Source organism: Typha latifolia, chromosome 4 (assembly GCF_019914945.1).
Source record: "Typha latifolia isolate L0001 chromosome 4, TyphaL0001v2, whole genome shotgun sequence".
In the NCBI taxonomy this organism is placed as follows: Eukaryota; Viridiplantae; Streptophyta; class Magnoliopsida; order Poales; family Typhaceae; genus Typha; species Typha latifolia.
The window spans coordinates 13,238,099-13,258,842 of record NC_133089.1 but is presented as its reverse complement, the minus strand read 5'-3'; the positions used below and the strand labels follow the sequence as shown (position 1 = coordinate 13,258,842).

Below are 20,744 nucleotides of genomic sequence, written 5' to 3'. Positions count from 1 at the left end.
GACGGCTATAAAGTGCATTCCTCTCTCTACCTTCGTCTACAAACACCGTTTCCTTAGCTCTCTCTCTCTCTCTCTTCTCGTCAGATCTCTCGAGGTACGCAAATCTCCGATGTCGTCTCGATTATAGTAGGCCTCAATTCGTAGCCAAATTTTAGGAGATTCCTCGTTGCGATGGTTGTCTGCAAATGCCGCAAGGTAATTTTTTTCCCCAGTAGCAGGAATCTTTCTAACGGATCTTTTCTCGTAATTTGTTTTTTGATTGGGAATTGGGAGGACGAGAGATCTCGGATGGTTCAATAAACTGATTACTGTATTGAGATTTAGTGTTGGTTTGATGGTTTGCTTTGGTGTGGATTCTTGTGATCGCATTTGATCGATTCTTTGTATGATCCGGAAGCTCTTTCTGATAACGACAACTAGGTTTGGATTCACTTACCTCACAATGGAGTCCTGAGATCGATCAGTGCTTCAGGAATTTATTTTTATAATTTTCTTGATTGAGTCAATTGCAAAGGTATAGTTTGTGAGCGAGAGAAGTAGAGATGCAAATCTTGCTCTTGGAAGGCTTGGAGTCGATTTAGTTGAATCAGGCCTCACTAAGTGCATATAGCATTCTTTTTTATCTGGGTGGCTAATTTTATTTAATTGATATCAAATTTCAATTTACAATCAGTTCAAGGGTTCTCTAATGGCCAATAACTTTGATGATGAGTGATATTAGTTGAATTTATGGATTGCAGGCAACCAGGCTTTATTGCTTTGTCCACAAGGTCCCCGTATGTGGGGAATGCATCTGTTTCCCGGAGCACCAAATCTGCGTGGTAACCTTCTTAGCTTTTGTTTTACTACATTCAAAAGGAAACTTTGGCTTTTCTCTTCTTCTTTGGCATATCTTGATTCAATGAAAAGTACTTTCATTTTGAAATAGAAAGGTGTCCTGTAAGGTGGTTATATGCAAATACAGATTATTTGTTTACAATTTCTCTTATTTAGAGAGAATACAATGAATGTCGTAGCATAAGGAATCCCTTGTTTACATCTTGAAAAGAGAGCTTATGAGCCTTTATCTATCACATTAAAGAAATCCTGGAATGAAAGATCTCTTAACTAAGTACTAAGTACTAACTGCACATTTCCTGCTTTGAATTGTTATTATGGATATATAAATATAATTATCCTTGCTCTCTGTATACGAAACTGATAATTCTAGTGGACCTTCATGTGTTCTTTCTTTTCTTTCATAAGGTATGACTAACTGTCATAGAGCACTTTGGCATGTAGCATTCAGTTAATAGAAAAATATTAAAAAAATGATATTTGGCTAAATCTTTTGGATAGTTTCAGAAAAGGAAGAATAATATATGAGACAAAATAATATGATAATTCCATATAAGAGGAACCTCAAAAAAAACATCATTATGATGGAACTCTATATGGTAGTTCCTAGCAATCAAATCACAGCTATGCTAGATAGATTTTGGTGGCATCTTTCTTTTGCACTTGAGTATAGGCATTACCTCATTGACATCTTTCATGGAGTGGTTTGGATTTGGCCAATTCATATTAATAACTATATATATTATGATTTACCTGATATTTTACTTGCTTTTGAAAGACTTGATGAAGTCATTTTCTGCATATCATTTATATAGTGCTGTTATACAGATCTGCATAAATCAGCTTCTACAAGTACATGAAAGTACTTGTGTGGTTGCTATTGTCTAAATACATCTACTCATCTGATACTGGTAAAGTTAAAATTTTATTTAATTGATGTGAATATCACACTCATATTTTCTATCTTTAGGTTAAAAAATACTCTGAATGGGTAGTTGATGGAGAGTATGACTGGCCTCCTACATGCTCTTCATGCAATTGCACGCTAGAAGCTGGAAGTGATCAAACCACTCGATTGGGTTGTTTGCGTATGTGATATATTATTTATGTTTTTATTCTTCAAAATGTTATTTCACCTCAACTTGCAATATGTTAAGGTATAATCTGTTTGGCTCCTTTTCAGATCTCATGCATACAAATTGCTTGGTGTCACATATTCAAAGCTTCCCAGTTCAGACCGCACCAGCTGGATATGTTTGCCCTGCATGTTCAACTCCGGTAAGACTCAGTAAGAGAAGCCCAAAGAGAAAAATGAAGATACTATAAAAGAAGCCTCTTTATATTTGATTTTATTTTCTGTATGCAGGTAAATACTAGATTATAGTAAAATTTTAAGTTCTCCTATCATAGTGCTGTCATTTTCTTTTCTTTCTTTCTTGAGTAAGAGAAGAATTAATATTTCTTTCAGTGGGACTTTTATGCATGGGAGAAGTAATATCAAAACTAAAAGAAATATTGAAGAAAGTGACAAATGTTAAGGATAAACCATAACTGTACATTAAGATATTAGAGATATAGGTCTTCTAGTGAAATCTCAATTAAATTTTTTATAACATTCATTTTTTCTTTTATGAGTGACTTAGTGATCCACACAACGTTGGTGCTATGAAACACTTACCTAGTAATGATGCATTAGTTTGTTGGATATTAAGTAGTGTTGTTATGCTGCAGATATGGCCTCCTACAAGCATCAAAGATACAGGATCTTGCCTTCATTCAAAACTCAAGGAATCAATTATCCAGGTTAGGCCCAAAATTGCCTTGGCCCATACACTACATTTGCTAGTGTTTTCTTGTTTTTATTCTCTTACATCCTACAATACGTCTGGTTACCATAACTCAAACTTTACAAGGAAACTTTGACTACTATTGGCTTTTATTTTCTTTCTCTACCCATTAATGTGCTGATCTTTAACTAAAGTACCTTTTTCCCTGTTGGTGACAAATCCTCACTAGTGGTGGCAATCGGGTCGGGTTAAGCGGGTTCTGGTCGGGTTAGATTTGGGTCGGGTCAATTTTATCCTAACACGAACACGACCCGATTAATAAACGGGTTACATTTCGTAAACACGAACATGGCCCAATTATAAAATGGGTAACACGACACGACTCATCTAACCCATTTAATAAACAGGTTGGGTTAACACAATGAAGCATGGACACGGACACGACACGATACAGACACGGCAAATTTTGAAAATATAGGACATGGACACGGCATAGGACACGGCGAAATAAATAAATAAATAAATACAATTTAAAAAATATATTATTGATACATCTAAAGTAAAAGTTTGCAATCTAATAGTGTTAAATACATACATCAAGCTATAAGAACTAAGAAATATCATTTAAAGAACTAAGAAGTACACATCAAGCTGTAAGAACTAATTTAAAGATAATAACAAAATTGAAAGACAATCAAAAGCGTACAAAATTCTAAAAAGATATCAGATTATTATTACAAGCCCCAAAAGTGCAAAACATGTCCAACTGTCCAAGTAACTGAGTTCCACAGAAGTTTATAAACTAACAATCATTACAAAGCAGCAACATAAGGTAGATCATTCATCTTCAGCTGCCTCATTGCCTTCATCAACAAACATTATAGTCTTCAAATCCGATTCATCAATTGAGAGATCAGCAAACTCTAACATTCCTGTACCATTAAAGGAATCATAAGAATCTCTTCCAACATCCTACATCTTGGTCTCCTCTCTCAAATAATCTGGAGACCTCCTTGATAGAAGGCGAAGATTAGTATGCACATATACTAAATCTTCAGCTTTTTGTGGAGTTATCTTGTTACTTTTCAATGAATGGATGAAAGAATAGGTGCTCCAGTTCCTCTCACAACCTGAAGAAGAGCAAGGTTGCCCAAGTAACCTAAGTGCTAAATTATGAAGAATAGGAGCAGAAGCACCATGAGCAACCCACCATATGTTTGGATCAAACTCATTTCTATCTGCTATTGAATCATACTCAGCAAAACTTATGGTTGATGTGGAGAAACTAGTATACTCTTGGTATGCCATTTTTCGTTCTTCTGCATTTGGAAATAACATTTTTAAGCATTTATTTCTCATATTAGAAATTTCCAAATCCTTATGCGGTGGTACACGATTTGGATCCTCTTGAATCCATGATAAGCTATAATACCTATTAACATAATCATATAATTAGTAAACAATAGCAATGAAAGAACAATAAAAATTTTAATCATAAGAAAGAGGACTATAAAAATTAAATTAACCTTAGATTCAAAGAATGTGCTAAGCAATGTAATGGTGTATTGCTTTCATCCCATCTATCCACTAGGATCTTGTGCACCACTGAACAAAAAATAGATTCTTCGCCTTTTTTCTTGTTTTCATGCATAAATATGACTGTCTTCATATTTTCAATCATTGTATCCCATATTTCATATATCAAATGTAAGCATGGTTTATTTGTGTCTGCAACCCGTAGCATACTATATATAGGCTCTGTGAAGACAAGTATATATTCAATTTTATCCCACCAAATGTCATCAAGGACTTTATCTTTGATAAACTGTGCTTTGCCAATATCATCTTCCCTATAAGAACTCTATTTATCACTGATTACCATTGATTGAAGACCCTTCTTGATCTTTCTAAATCTTTTCAACATTATAATCACCGAAGCAAAGCGAGTCTCTGCAATAGCAAGCAATTTTAAGTTGACAAATTCATTAAAAATAGCCAACCTCATTGAATGCTGCATGATGAAATTTTTTATGCACATTACATCCCCTGCAATTACTGAAATCCAGCTACACTTATCAAACACAATCTCATTTGCCTCGATGTTTTTTGCTGCACATATGTTCTTCAAAGCTAGGTTGAGAGTGTGAACTACACATAGAGTCCAAAAAATGTGAGAAAACCTTGCTTCAAGAAGCATCCTTGTTGCCTTACAAATAGGTGCATTATTTGTAACCACTTGGACTTCATTATGAGGTCCAACCTCTTCAATGATTTTAATGATCAAATTAAAGATAAAAAATTTGTCTTTATATTCTCCTTCACAATTCACAAATCTCAAGAACATAGGCCCACTCTCAGTCACCGCTAAAAAATTTATAAGCGATCTCTGTTGCATCATCCAACCATCACATACAATACTCAGCCCTTTCTCTCCCCATGTGCTTCTAATAGGGTTTAGCAACATTTCAATATTTGCTCTCTCTTGTTGAAGTAGTGTAGTTTTCAACATATTGTAGCCAGGGGGCACAAATTCAAAAATATTATTATTTGCTGCAAATTAAAAGGCTCTAACATAGTGAGGGTTTCTTGCCAGATGAAAAGGTTACCCAGCTGAATAAAACATTCTTGCAATCTCACAATATAATTGATTGCGAGCACCAGAATTAAATGATTTCTCAATAGGTGTCATTCCTATTGTTCTTTTTTTTCTTGATGTCCCTCCCATATCAAAACCTACACCTCCAACTGAGCTACTAGAAGATGCCGTTTGTCCAAATTTTGGCAAAGGAATTTGTTTAGGCATTGAATTTTTAATTCTCAACTCGGCCATATCAACAACCCTTTTCATTTTCATATCATGTTCACTACTCACTTTTGGACAACCTCTAATTCCATGCCCACTAATTTTCAGCAAATGAGCCTTTACTCTATAATATGATCCCTTGTAGACTTGTTGACAATAATTGCATATAAAATTATGATTTCCTCCACCTTCTCCCAATTTCTCCATCTTAGTAACATATCTCCACAAGGGAACATTATCATCCACAAAAGATGCAGTATTTTGACTAGAATCAGGATTATTTTCAGTATTCATTTTTCTTCAACCGCAATAAAACTACATTAGTAAAGAGATATGTATTAGCAGATTAACAATTTAACAGATAAAGATTAGAGAAGCTTTAATATAATTTAATAATAGAGACAGTGAGAGAGAATGAGAGAGAGAGAGACAGTGAAGGTAAGGTTTTATTATTGGGTTTGGATACGGGTTAATAACATTTGACTGAACCAAACCCGACCCGTTAAACAATATCTAAAATACCGCCCGTGTCCCAATAGTGTCTGATTTTCTTTCTTTTTTTTTGGGAAACTCTGGACATGTGTCGGACACGTGTCCGATGCGTGTCCGTGTCCGACACGTGTCGGACACGGACACCTCTCCCTGGGAGAGGTGTCCGTGCTTCATATGGTTAACATGACCCGTCTAACCCATTTAATAAACGGATCATGTTAATACGACAAGTTAACACGACCCATCTAACCTGTTTAACACGACATGAATAATATAATAATATTAACATGTATAAAATTCAATATTTATTAACTCATTCTATATAAATAGTGTATTATACACAACATGAAACCTATCTCCATCATAGATATCTGTAGCTCCAGGTCTATCCCCTTTTCCTCTCAATCTAAGATCAACGACAAGTAAAAAAAATGAACCAGTCTTCTTCTAAAAGTTACCTAGAAACAAAAAAAAAAAAAAACTTCATAAGAACACTTTCGATGAAGATCTAGCATTCTCGGTGAAGATCTAGCATCCAAAAGCAAGAACAAATAATCAACATTCAACCAAGAACTTGCACAGCTCACCCATTTGCGTCAAAATCATCCCTTGAGGTCTTCATCTTCTTACTCGCCTCCTTATGCAAATCGCCGAGGCTACAAACCAAAGTTGTGCAATTTGTTGTTCTCTTACATGAGAAGGATTGGTGGCATTAGGATTTACATGCAGTAGTTCAAGAAAATAATCCCGAACCCACCGAATCAAAAAAAAAAAAAAAAAAAAAAATTCAAAACATAGATCATCTTAGGAAACAAAACCAATGGCATAAAAAAAGTTAGATCGGTGACATTTGACCTTTTTTGAGCGTCGATTGGAGCCTTCTTTCGCTTGAGGACACAGATCAACTTGAGGCCGACTAGATCCAAGTCCTCAACGATTAGGAGTTGGTCCTCCATGCTCTCCTCCTCGTCGGGCTCCAATTCCTCCGGATTGTGATCGCCGATCAAAGAGGTGGAAGAGACGACGTTGGTGCGGGAATCGATGGTGCGGCGCTAGAACCAACGACGGACGCCGTCAACGAGAGTCCCTCCTCCCATATAACGGCGGCGACAAATGCGGCGGTGGCACGGCGTGTCCTTCGGCCGAGTGATCACGGCATTGCCCGCCTTCTCCTCTCTCTCTCTCTCTCTCTCTCTCTCTCTCTCTCCCTCTCTCCTATAATGTAGCAGATGGTAGGCAGATGCGTATAAGGAAGCACCGCGGCAAGCGGTAGACGAAGGCGAGAAAGGAGACGGAGACGGAGATGCTTTGGGTAGATGGTAGGTAGAGGTATCGCGCCATCGCAATAGGTTGCAGGTGGAGGCGGGCGATTTTTTCCCCCCGTTTCGATGAGGCGGTTGGAGAGGAGTGGAGAGTGAGTGAGTTAGTTAGGGTAGGCGTAGTTATGGGTTTTAGTTTTTTTTGTTATATATATATATATATAACGGGTTGGCGGGTTAGTGGGTTGACCCGACTCGACCCGTATACTTAAACGGATTAGTAATATAAACCCCAACACGACCCAATTATTAAACAGGTAGGCGGGTTGACCCGTTTACGACCCGAATCCGATTAAGAGCCGGGTTATCGTGTTAGGTTATCCGGTCGGGTCAAATTTTGCCGCCCCTAATCCTCACACATGGATGACTATATTTGTCTTTTAGTTTACATCTTGATATACTTCATTTAGATTTCTTGTTGATAACTTTATTCAAATATTTGTTCTATCATTATCTTCTCAGTTTATGGGTTCATAGTTCTGGCTTTAGCAGTTGCAAAGATAGTGTTTATTTATTTTTCTAGAGTTATGTTTACCGTTGGTGCTTTTTGTTTATTTTAAGTCATGACCGGCTACTCAGCTGAGGGCAACTTGTTGAGCTATATGTCAGCTTCCTGACATTCTCTGATAGTTTTAATTAGTAAGTGTAGGTCTGCTCTCAATTTTTAGGCCATATGTTGGTCTTTGCTCTTTTGTTTTTCTCATGTCTGAGAGTTCTATACCATATTGTTAGGTCAAGTTTTATGCTATGATCTTATAGTTTTTTAGTTCTTGCTAATGTCCCTTTTAGGTGCCTCTTTGATCTCTTATCTTCATGATAGTATATTTATTTGCTTTCCATGTAACATATCTCTAGCTATTTTTGAGCCTGCCTCCAATAAAATCCTGCAAATTATGCAAATGGCTTAATAATGATAAATACAAGAAACGGACCTCTTGAAATTTGGCACTTAAAGTTGCAATGCATCTTTAATTTTACTTTAGTCAAGAAAGCTTGAAGTTAGCTTATGCTTAGTGCTTTCTGATGTATTGCAGACTGGCTTGGAGAAAAATGTGTTTGGAAATCATCTTGTTACAATTCCTACAGTTGATAGCCGTAAACCTCCCCCTGCTTTTGCTTCAGACCCACTTATGCGTGTACCTGGTGTTGAAGATAGAGAACTAAATGGTGCAAATTCATTTGACCCTATCAAAGACTCAAGCTCACCACCATCTTCTCTTGCCAAGGATAGATATTTGGACAGTGTATACTCGTCTACTATTGGTCCTGGTTCTTCTGAACCAGAGATTGTTGAAATAGCTGGTTCCAATCCCGTAGGAAGCCAATTCATGCCAGATCAAGAACCCAACTTCATCAAAAGCTCCAGTCCTGTTGGTGTAAGTGATATCTGAGCAAGTAACCTACCCTCTTTAAGATATTCTTTTAAATGAGAATACTCATCTTTCATATGTTCATGGATTATGGATGTAACATCATGCAGCCTGGTGCTACAACACGAAAGGGTATTTACTCTGTAGAGAGACAGAATTCTGAAACTTCATATTATGCTGATGATGAAGATGGGAACACTAAAAAGTATACGAAAAGGGGTGAGTAGAGATAATAAATTTTTACCGTTCCCTCTTTGCACCATTTTATACTTTCTCTTCTAGGCTCAGTATGGCTTTTTCAAAACCTCAGGATATCACAGCAGAGGTTAAAGTTATTTCCTGTATATCTTTTGTGCTGGATCTTTTATCTTTTTCTTTTGTTCTCATCACTATCAATTTAAAGGTGATTTTTAGTATGGACATACTGTTAGGAACCCAATAATAAATAAATTCATCATAGTTTTCATTAGTTTACTTGAGTATAAACTCTCAAATTCCTTCCAATGAGAGGTCTCTGACTCATTGGCCACAGAATGTGTGGAGTTTCATTTCTTTAAGGTATATCTGTCATTTTGATGTCCATTAAATGGGTGCCTTGTCACATCATGACATGCAAATCCAACACTGAGTTGTGTTGAGTGACCATATTTTTATTCTTAGAATGGAGGGGTAAGATTATAACAATTTGCCTAGGATAGGTTCATGATAATGATTTTACATCTTAAACAGAAAAAATGCTGTATTCTTCGACAGTTAGTTCATAGAGCTTCAGAAAGTTGTGGAAATCCAAACTGATTGTTTATCTTGTATGTACGAGGATGACGAACCAAATAGTGTTGTTTCATGTAAAGGAAAAAAGTCAGCTACTTGCTATAATGACTTCTACTTTTTCTTTTTTTTATTTTATTTTGTAAAAAGTTAGTACACTTGTAATATAGAAGAAATGCTGAATGGTGATTAATAACTTTCCTAGGAGTTTCATTTTCTGAAGGTGATCCTTTAGTGTTTTTTTTTTCTTTTGAATATTTTCCATGTAAGTTTAGTCAGTAGGGTTTGTTAGGACTTGGGAGTTCCTAAATTTGTTGTATCTTGGTTTGTGGGTTATAGTGTTATACCATTGCTACTTCTATGCACTAGGGGTTGTTCTAAGAGGATAAAGTTAGCCTATCTTCTATGGGAAAGAGAACTTGTGTAATATCCTTTAATGTATGACCTTAACAGTCTCTTAACGTGAAAGTTGCATGCATGTGTTGCTGTGATAGTAGTTTTATGCAAGCCCCTGCTGGATTTCTTTCAAGGGATCCATGTCGTAGTTCAGAAATACTTGCACACAATATTTTTGTGAACTGGTAAAATGAAATCAAACATGTGCAGTTAAGAAGTTGTTATTCACTTGATATTGTAGATTAGACAGTTCAGTGATTCTTATGAAATAGTGATAGTCAATGATTTTGTTCAACTTTATTACAAAATTAGGAGAATGATTGATCTTAATTGCATTGATAACTGTACTTCATAGTGGCAAGCATGTTGGTTGCATTCTTTATTTTACTGCAAACAATAAGTTTCATTTAGGCTTCATGAAATCTTGTCCTGAAAGTTTAAATCCAATATCAGGTTCCCTTCGTCACAAATTTCTGAGGATGTTGCTGCCTTTCTGGTCTAGCGCATTGCCGACTCTACCAGTGACAGCACCACCTCGCAAAGATACTACAAATGATGTTTCCGAAGGCCGTTTGCGACATCAAAGATCAACAAGGATGGACCCGAGGAAAATCTTACTCACTATGGCGATCATGTAATATTTCTAGATAGTTTTCTCATTCGTTCCTGTTCTTTTCCTGACTGCTTTGACCAATAGGAGATCTATTTTTTAGCCACTTTCATTGGGCTACTCTAGTGATTCCAATAACACACTGAAAGGAGGAATCTTAGTTTTCATGTTTGGTACTAAGTTACTAATTATTTAGATGGTCAGACACGAACAATTTCATGGAGATATCCAGTTCATATTCTATTTATCTAGTATTTTAAGTTTCACTTGATTCTAAAGGTTAAATTATGCATAGGATACTTGCAGATATGGTAAAAATGTAACCAAAAAGAGCCTCATGATTATGCTCTCTTATTCATTTTAAGATCTAGGACAAAGGTCCTAAGTGCCTTCTGTGGTATTATGACTACATATTATTATCGAACAATTGGAACTATTAATTTAACTGGCACCGAATTCTTGTTCTGATTGGGTTGAACTAGATGCTGTTTGTAATCATAATGCTCTATTGGGGGTCTTGCTTAATTATAATTCTGTTTACTCTATACTTATCTTCGTTTCTTATGGTAATGAGGAAGTTCGTTCAAACTATCTCATTGTGGAAATATGTGTGTGAGTCCAGGGCATGTATGGCAACAATGGGGATCCTGTATTATCGTTTGGCACAACGCAGTCTTGGCGAAAATGTTTTAGAAGATGAGCCTCAGTAGGTACTGTCTGTTCTTAGTTACATTATTGGTTCCATGTGATGTAGCTTCATAATTGTACTTTTATCTTTTCCTTCATTTCGAGAATTTCTTGAGGCTTTGGTACATGGACTAATCATTCATTTGCTGAGAGGTCTTGCTAAATGTTGATCACAGGAGATGCTTATGTGACTATTTTAGCCCCTAAACTTTTGTCCTGGCAATATTCTTACTGAATGGAAATCATTGATTCTGGCTCATGGGATGTTCTTGGTTCAGTACAGAGGGTTTTGTTTTTCTTTGCAAGTTCATTTGGTAATATGAAGGTTTTGGTAGAACTAATGAAGTAATGAACCATATTAACTGGTAGCTATCCTCCATTTCCTTGCTTCATCTTAAACATTATGTACCCTGGTGTTGTGATCTTGATAGTTTTTGGTCTGTCATCATGCATCCTCTAATGTGCTTTACCGTTGTTGGAGGGATTGAGTCTGCTTAATCAAAGAACGCTGGTCTCTTTTGTTGCATAAATTATATATGAACCACGCTTTTTGTTTCATAAGTGCTGCCTTTCTTGTAGAAGCCTTGTCAGATGATCTCAGTGGTTGAATAAGCTAAAATAGACTTAACTTTATAAATTAGTGGTCGACTTATGCCCATTTTTCCGTCAACCATTGTCTTTGGCCTGTTTTGTTGTTCTCCGTTTGGGGACTCTTGGTTCCTAATAAAGCAAGACTGAGAATTGCTTTTTACTGAAAAATGGATATGTTACATAGTACTCTTACCTTGACATAAATGATTGTATTGTATTGAAGCCTTGCTAAGTAAGTTTGCTTGTGATAGAGTTGACTAAAAACGGCCAACTAGAATACAACTGTTTTTGACTCACTTTTTCTTTTGTAGCATGTTTTGTTCTCTATTTATGGTGGAGGTCGGATCAGTAATTTTCTGTTTCATATTAATTTACTTTTGTGTAGGCCTTTAATTGAGAAAATTGTCAAGCTAGTTCGTGCTTGAATAGTATGTTTTATTTAGTAGTTGAATTTCTAAAACACCATATATGATATATCCTCACTTTATTCGAAGTTTATGCTCATTTTGATGCATATGCTCAATTTGGTCAATAACAATCCTTAGGAAGAGGTAGCAAGATCATATCAACCCTACCAATTACATAATTCATCTTGGACATGCCTCTGGAAGATATATGGTCAACCACTACTTCCATGTCTTCACAGCTGGACTGCACAATCTTAAATGACCAGCAGAGTTGATAATGTTCTTTTAAGAAAGTCGATGCATTATCTGGTAGTGGAGCCTCCTGTAGATGGCATTCCTTCCAATATTTCTTTTAGCAACTCCTATTTGAGATTACATTTACTACGTAATGAATGTTCGTCATCTCAAGGGCAAACATGATTACGTACAGTGGGATATGGATTTTGCCAATCCAGATGAGTTTGGAAATTCTGTTCTATATCTATCCTTTCCAATTCCAAATAGGAAAAAAATCACCAGATTCAACCTGAAACTGTTACACTTCGACAACAACAACTAAAAAAGACCCTCATTGATTTGAGAGGTATTTCTATGGTATAAGCTATCTCTACTTCATATGTAACTGTTGACTCTCTCATGATTTGTCAATATTTCTGTAGTGTTCTGAATTTATTTTTCGATTAGCATATGCTAAGAGACCGACCAATCTTATGTAGCTTGTTTGAATAACACATATGCCTCCTTGTCAGTATAATTTGGGTTTGTTCCCAATTTGCTATCTTACCCTTGTTATCCTATATCTGCAGGTGAGAAACACAAACTGGGAGACTGCTTTGATGAACAGTGGAAGGAAATAGATGGATCCAGGTCTCCAAGATCAAATCTCACAAAATTGCAATAAGTGGTTCCAAATGTTGGTTGTGGCGACTTCTCCAATATTTCAACAAATGCTTTTGTTCAAAAATAGATTGAGTAACCCCATAATTTACAGAGGGTTATTTTGTCACCCCAGGGTCTTAGATTTGTAAAAGATAACTATATGTATAATTAGTTGCCACAATGCTTTTGTTCTTTTCTTTTTCTTTTTCTTTTTTGTTACACCTTGTTCATTTGCCATGGTCAGACTGTTTTAATTACATATACACAAGATCTATATTTGTGGATGTATCATAGATCCCCAGGTCAATGTGTGAGAAATCTGATGTCTTGCATAAAGAGATTAGCAAATGAAACTGGAACATCTTAAGTATGATCCGAAACGTGAAAGCTTTTTAGAAACTCTCATTCATGGCCCAGGTTAACTATTTCCTTTTAAATAGTTTCTGGAATAAGATCATGGAACTCTAAAACCAACCACAGGAATACCAATAATGAAACACATTTTAAGTCCCAGTTAAATAAATGCCATCTTTGTAACCTCTGATTCAATACAAAAAGGTAAAAGGAAAACTTGAAATTACATCTATTTTCCTTTGAATTCAGGAGGAATACAGAATGCAAATATCCAATCCATTATAACCTTCCAAAGTGATAATTTGTATACTTACAATTACTTTTATCTTCCTTCCCATTATTAATTTTAGTGAAATATTATTTTACTTCACATTTTATTTTTATCATATTTTACACCCTATGTCGACTTGTCTATTATTTCATGCCCTGCAATTTTATTGTATTCACCCAAACGGAGCGGAATTAAGAAAAAAAAAATATCCGGTCATGATAAGTAGTGGAACCTAATTTAAACTTTAAATAATCCCAATAGCTAATTTTTATTAACTTATTATACCATTTGATGTTTCTAGTAAACAAAGTTACCAGCATTAAGATGACTGTCTTACCAGCCAATCTAAAGGAGCTTATAATCTAGGTTTTCTTAATGCATAATATATTCATATTAGTCTAAATAGGTCTTGAGAAGGGTCTAATTAGGGTGTCTCCAGCTTAAATCTATTTTTAATTTTTTATGTCTCTTATTTTGGTATTTCTGAGGATAGAATAAATCAATATATTTTGGTCTCAATCTAATCTACCCTATATTTTACCAAAGTACATTTCTCATGACGAAAGAGGTTATGAGTTCAACTCTAACCCAAAATAATATTATGGAGAAATATTTGATAATTTAATAACTTGGCTTAATTTAGTTGATAACTCTGCAGTATGGTTAGCTTAGAAGAGTAACACGACAGCATGACGGCTTGGAGTAGGCATCGATAGTATTTGGTTTGGAGCAATTATTTGGCGATGCATATAGCTTAAAGCCTAAATTATGCAGCTAAAAGCTTTGTGGGGCCTAAGTGCTTCTATATCTAGGGAAAGTTGATCATTTGTCCAGCCCATATCTAATCTTCGAGCTCATTAAAAAAAAAATCCAACATATCCTATAATATAAATGAGATGCAACAAATGCCCAAATGAGTCTATGATAATATCAGAATATGATTCTAACATAACACAAATAATTGGCTCTTATTATTGGATTCACTTAGTCTATAAACTTTAATTTATCAATCAAATAAATAGAAACCAATATTATATATATATATATATATATCCTCCACACTGCAAGCAGTCACATTAATTTTGCTCCTCTGTAGCCCTGGTTCCAGGAGTTTCTTGCAACCATAATATTTGGCAAGTGCAACAACGTTGTAAGCCAAGGGTGACTTGACAAATAATGAGCTGCAAAAAAATTCTTCGTCCATGGCTGCAAAGAATCCTTCTCCACCACCGGTTGGTGCTCTCATTTTTGTAATCAACCCTAAGGAATAAAAAGGGAGAAAAAATGAATGAAAAAAAAATTAAAAAAATAAAATAAAATAAAAAAGAGAATCTCATCTTTCATATAGGCACGTATAAACACAACGGTCAGGAGATTAGAGACAAATCTTTTAATATAATTGCTTTGAATTAAGAAGCAATTTTTGTTATATATCTTTCATTCTCCAAAGCCATGTTTGATGTCTCACTGCATTCTTTTTATTCTACCAACTTAGCAAACAATGGAGTTTTTTAGTGCTCTTTTGTCCCCCAAGAACTTGAGGAAATACTTAATTCTTGAAAAAAAAATTATACTTTACATCTTATAGTTTAGCTTGATTTTAACTTACCGTCTTGTATTTCAATTATAACCACATAACCCTACGTAATCTACATTGACTCCTCCTGAACTATCGTCATTTTCTATATATTATTCATAAACTTTTTTTTTTGTAATATATAGACTCTCTGAATTATTGAAGATATCTCGACCCTCTTGATGTCGTAGATGAAAAAGTTGAAAAGCTAAAAAAAAAATATTACCCCCTCCTGAGAAGGAAGGTAATGGTGTTTTAGTAAATCTCATTCTCTTTCTTCTAAAATATAAAGGTAAACATATTATATAATTACTTGTATATTTGAGATAATTTTCAATTCAGGGGAGTATGTGCCCCCAAAATAAGGTTGAGAGGCATGTAAAGAAGAATGATAGTTCAAGAAACCTGAGTATAATTAACCTTTAATTAGGAATAACTATTATTTTCTCTCTCAAAGAAAATCTCTCTATAGTTCATACCAAATTACAACCGTTAGATTTCCATCCAAAAAAACGTTGTTTTATTAGCCTCAATATTCTTCGCCATGAATAAATTATAAAACGATCAAACTCTTCTACCATCTTCAAATTAGACTATATTTTTTTCAGAGTAATTCAATCTTTTTACGTTAATCAATTAATAGTAGACTAACAATTGCAAGTTGGTTTGGATCAAATAGTAGTTAAGTATATAAGTTTGAAATACAAAGGGATAAATTAAAATTGGGCCAAACCACAAAGAGTAAATTATAATTTCTCTTAATTTATTGTTATTGTTAATATTTTTGAAGCATTTCATGAACTATACATGTCTGCTGCAGTACTCTTCAGTTTAGCAATTACTCTACTTGAGTTCTTCAACAACTATTGATTCCCTAATTTGCCACATCCAAAAACTAATATAATAGTTGGAGAGTGCAAAATCATGAATAATCTTTTTCTTTCTTGGAGGTGGATTATAGTATATCACCATCATTATTGTTGGCTTATTGTCTTTATTCCTGGAAAATATTTGCACTTTGGCTATTCCTCTTCTTCATATATTCCAACCATTTTTCACTGCTCTTGAATAAGAATTTTAGAGTATCTATTATTCCCTTTTTAGTTAAATGTGTGTAATTACAAAGAACAAAAAGAAAATTCTGAAATTTTGAGTTAATTTCTCCATCCAGTGTAATCGAGCTTGCACGCCAGTCTCAGAGCTTAATTCTACTGGTCGCAATAGAAACTTCTAAATTTTAGTGAAAGATAATTTAACGCAAATCTTAGAATCCAATTCAGCACAAAAACTTAAACCATTTGATGAGGGCTCACGAGTTATATAAATATGTTCACCTATTGCTATGTTTTTTTTTTCGAGAAAAAATATATGGAATAAACCTTCATTATCTGTGAACTACCACCAAATCTCTTAAAAACCTTTACCAAGATCAATTCACACATATATAAGTCCCCTTTGTCAGAGAACCAAGTAAGTTCTAGGCCAAGAATTTGAGGAACATTAGTTTATGTATGCAGTCTCCATGGGATACAAGGATTAAACAAAGAAAAAGAAAATTCTATTACGTTTAAGAACACCTCCCCACGATCACTATCTAATATTCTTCCTCTTCTATTCTTTATTCCCTTCAACAAAAATTTCTCTACTTTGATCATTAAATACATCAGCAAACACCACTCCCCACGTTCTACCAATTGCCAGTTGCACCTCTCACTCACACACACTCTCCCTTCCCTCCATTAATCCTTTTCCTCTCCTATCTTAATCATCAGCTCATAACTTCTAATCATTCAATTGTACTTCTAAATTCAATGACCAGAAAATTTCATATAACTGATCTCGTATTTGTGACGTAAAGAACTCTGATTTTTAATTCCATGGTCACCAAATTCAGCACTTATGCTGAGCTGTATCAGGCAATTGACAATTTGCAAGTTTGTTTGAAAGGTGAAGTATCCAAATTTATACGCGTTAAATTCTTCGGTACAGCTGCATATTTAATCCTATACTATGCGATAGTCTTCTTGTATTTCTGGCATTGCCTGTTTTTTTTTTCCATCAGAAGGTCTAATGGAGCACAAAGGAGCTGCCTCTGAAGGGAGTTGGAGTTCTTTCGACATAGCAGTGCCCGATGAAGAATCTGAGATGATGGCACAGTTGCTTGGATCACAATACTTCTCGAACGAGCAAGAACACGAACCGAGTGCTGCAATGCGATCGATGTTTTGGCCTAATCATGATGCTGCTTCTAGTTTTCGATCTACTGATGTTAACAATAGCTCAATTTATTGGCATCAGGCTAATTCTGGTGCTACTAGTAGCAATAGTACTAGTAGTTTTCTCGTCTCAACTCCAAACTATGAAGGCCATTATTTGGATGACATCAATCTTACACCATCTGATTATTGCGCTTCGGAGGAGCAAATTACTATTTCATCAATTCAAGACAAAAGTCCTGCTAATTTGCGAACCAAGAGAATGTTTCATATGGATGATGAAGATGATGATAAGCAAATGATGAATGCCAAGGATGATATTTCCCTAGCAATTCCTAGAAAGAAGGCGCGGGCTTTGCTTTCGGTATGTATGAACTTCCATTTAGCTACATTCTACTGCTATAATTCTATACCTCATTGTCTTACAATTCCAATCAATGTGATTAATATTAGGCACCAAAGAGAGCTAAGAATTCAAAATCTAAGAAGGCGCAGAAGAGGAGTATTAGTGCAGGAAATGAAGAAGACAGCAATGCAGATGTTAATGGACTGAGCTCCAGTCAGTATAGCTCAGAAGATGATTCAAGTGCATCACAAGATCTTAATGAGGGAAGCAATGCAAGGTCTACATCCAAAAGATCTGCTGATCTGAAAGGGAAAACAAGAGCTGATCGCGGTTCGGCAACTGATCCACAAAGCCTTTATGCAAGGGCAAGTATTTAAATTTGCAACAACCAAATTCCTTTTATTGCTCATAATTTCAGAGTTCTGATTCTATTGCTACTTGCAATGCTGCTACCAGAAGAGAAGAGAAAGAATCAATGAGAGATTAAAAGTACTTCAGAACCTGGTTCCTAATGGAACAAAAGTGAGTTTCAAGAGGACCATATCTCCAATTTGCTGCTGAAATGATGTCCTATATAGATTTGAAACTTTTTGCCGATAAAATAAGGATAACTAGAGTCTAATGGATATATTTTTTGCAGGTAGACATAAGCACAATGCTTGAAGAAGCTGTTCAGTATGTTAAATTCTTGCAGATCCAAATAAAGGTAAGCATATACTAAAGTTTGCTCCATGCTAATTCTATGATAGAATTATAATATAAACTACATTGGCCTTCTTTTTTCTTAATCACTGAAAATACTTCACAAGTAATAACTTTGCCTGCAAAACAATTATATTGTGCAGCTCTTGAGCTCAGATGACCTGTGGATGTATGCTCCTATCGCTTACAATGGGTTTAACGTCGGACTTGATCTAAAGATTTCTCCACCATAATAACGAAGATTGAAATGGAATTCTATGGTCACATTCGACGCAAAAGGATGGTTTTGGAACTATATCTGTTCACAGTTTCATACTTCTTTTTTTTGTTTAGTTCATTCAATTCTTCTTCTTAATAAGGCAACTATGAGATACATACATATATATATATATATATAGTGAGCACAAGGACAATTTTGATCAGATTCATACACATATTGCAAGATCTCTCCAGCATTAAGCTTTTCTCAAGGTTGTAGAGTTGAATGCCAAAGTTGATACAAGGAGATATAGACTTTTATATTTCCTCTGTTGTTGTAAGTTGTAACTATTACCTTGGAAATACTTTCCACTGCTGCAAAGTTTACTCAAATTTATGTACAATTTTGGAACCTAATACAAGATTAGCAACAATAGTTTTGATATTTGATACAAAAAAAGAAGAAAGAAAATCCTGTCATCTTTTTATCCAAGATGAAAAGTATGAGCTTTTCCTTTATTTCATAAAAAGAAATCCATTTCTCACCCTATAATAAGGAATCCAAAAATAAAGCTTAATCTTCTTGAGTTCATACAAGAAACATCACGGAAAAAGATTCTAATTATAAAAAGACATCACCAACTTCACATTGGATTTATTTTATTTAACTAATTACTAAAACTAAGAGACTCTTCCTCATTTTTCTTTCAATCTTCTTGTCCATATACTATTTATTTATATACAGTTGATGATTTTACGCAATCTACCTAGAATCCATCTTGCAGTCTAACATAAGGTGTGAACTGAAAATCCCCTCAATAGATACAAATGTTAGAACCCGAGACTTGCTCTGTGTTCAAATTTTCTTTGCCTGATTCAAAGCCTTACAGGTTCGTTAATCTCTTTTATTGCTTTGTTTCTTTGCGTGAAAATTTATCACCTGATGCTTATTCTTTTCCTGAAATCATCCGACTATCCGATGCAAAGCGTTTAAAGTTTCTATTTATCTTGTTTGAATCCAAGGGGAATGCGGAGCCGTGTATATGCCCTCAAGGTGTTTGTCAATATGCTTACAAAGTTTGGTCCGGCTTGCTCTGGGTTATTTACTCACATTGGTGATAGGAGAACCTAACCTTTTTTTTTAAAAAAATCTGTATATATATATGATCATGATGGATCTAACTGTCTAATTATCTAACTCTCTACGTTTGAAGTAAGAGAATAGTCATTTATTTGAAGGTGGGTGTGCAGAAAGACTTGCTGAATTCACCTAGAAATTTATAGGATAAATGGTGTTTTGCGCTGCTTTACTAGAAACTAAGATCAGAAGAAACCTTGTTACCTTGTCCTTGTTGACTTGTTGGAGTTATAGTTTTACCAATTGCGCATGCAAGCTCTTTGTAAGGAAATTATGTCAATGCGGTGTCTCGTTCAGTTGCTAACTAGAGAAGAGAAGTTTTACTCGTAATTGTGGAAGGAATTGGATTATGAAGTGAGATCATATGAACCAAGTGCTTTTGTTGTGAATTTTGAATATTCTTACTTAGTTCATTCTTGTTGACAGACACATTTAGTTCCTCAAGACTGTCATCCATAAACCCAAGAGCTCATGTCAGATTTTTTTTCTCCTCGTCTTTTGCAAGGTGCTGTGCTCTCAAACCACTTATGTACTGTTTGAAACACAGGAACTAATCCTGTGTAATTTGTATCCATTCTATTTGTTACCTTTGCTTTACACTCTAGCTACCAGCAGCAAATGGAGCAGCTACTGGAGTCTGGGAGAGGTCATGCATGACTAGACTTCCTGACACTGTAATTTTAACATAGACCTTTCAAAATCCATAGATAAATATCCAACATATTTGGTTCCTTGTTTTGACCTTAAAGAACAATAAGAGTCTTTACAATCTATATGACTATTGCATTAAACCCTGAAGTTAAACTGTTCAGAAATTTTGGATTGATGACATGCACTCTTAAATTTTTGTTTTTGTTTTTTGGATCAGGCTCTCTGTGAAAATGGAAGCAAGACATTCAGCTGAAATGTTCAAATACTATTTCTTGATGCAAATATCCATGAAGAAGCATATAGTGCAATGACCCATGAGCCACACAAATTTCAGGTCAAAACTTTG

At 35.1% G+C, this 20,744-nt stretch overlaps 2 protein-coding genes across 3 annotated transcripts; both read left to right on the top strand.

Annotated features, from left to right (window-relative positions):
• The first annotated feature begins 37 nt into the window (after positions 1–37).
• On the top strand, positions 38–13,316 carry LOC140787140 (uncharacterized). Of its 2 annotated transcripts, none has more exons than XM_073135920.1 (10): positions 38–195; positions 741–821; positions 1,808–1,925; positions 2,021–2,115; positions 2,569–2,640; positions 8,273–8,614; positions 8,719–8,827; positions 10,226–10,406; positions 11,005–11,092; positions 12,874–13,316. In XM_073135920.1, the coding sequence occupies exons 1-9, from the start codon at positions 172–174 to the stop codon at positions 11,090–11,092; spliced, it is 1,110 nt and encodes a 369-aa protein (XP_072992021.1). In that variant the 5' UTR covers positions 38–171; the 3' UTR covers positions 12,874–13,316. The 2 variants fall into 2 exon arrangements, with proteins under 2 accessions (XP_072992021.1, XP_072992022.1); XM_073135921.1 differs by having other exon boundaries at positions 39–195; positions 11,005–11,088.
• Positions 13,317–17,024: 3,708 nt separating this feature from the next.
• On the top strand, positions 17,025–20,651 carry LOC140785993 (uncharacterized). The gene is made up of 7 exons (XM_073134153.1): positions 17,025–17,094; positions 17,210–17,727; positions 17,817–18,074; positions 18,166–18,231; positions 18,350–18,415; positions 20,353–20,421; positions 20,616–20,651. The coding sequence occupies exons 1-7, from the start codon at positions 17,025–17,027 to the stop codon at positions 20,649–20,651; spliced, it is 1,083 nt and encodes a 360-aa protein (XP_072990254.1).
• Positions 20,652–20,744: the final 93 nt, after the last annotated feature.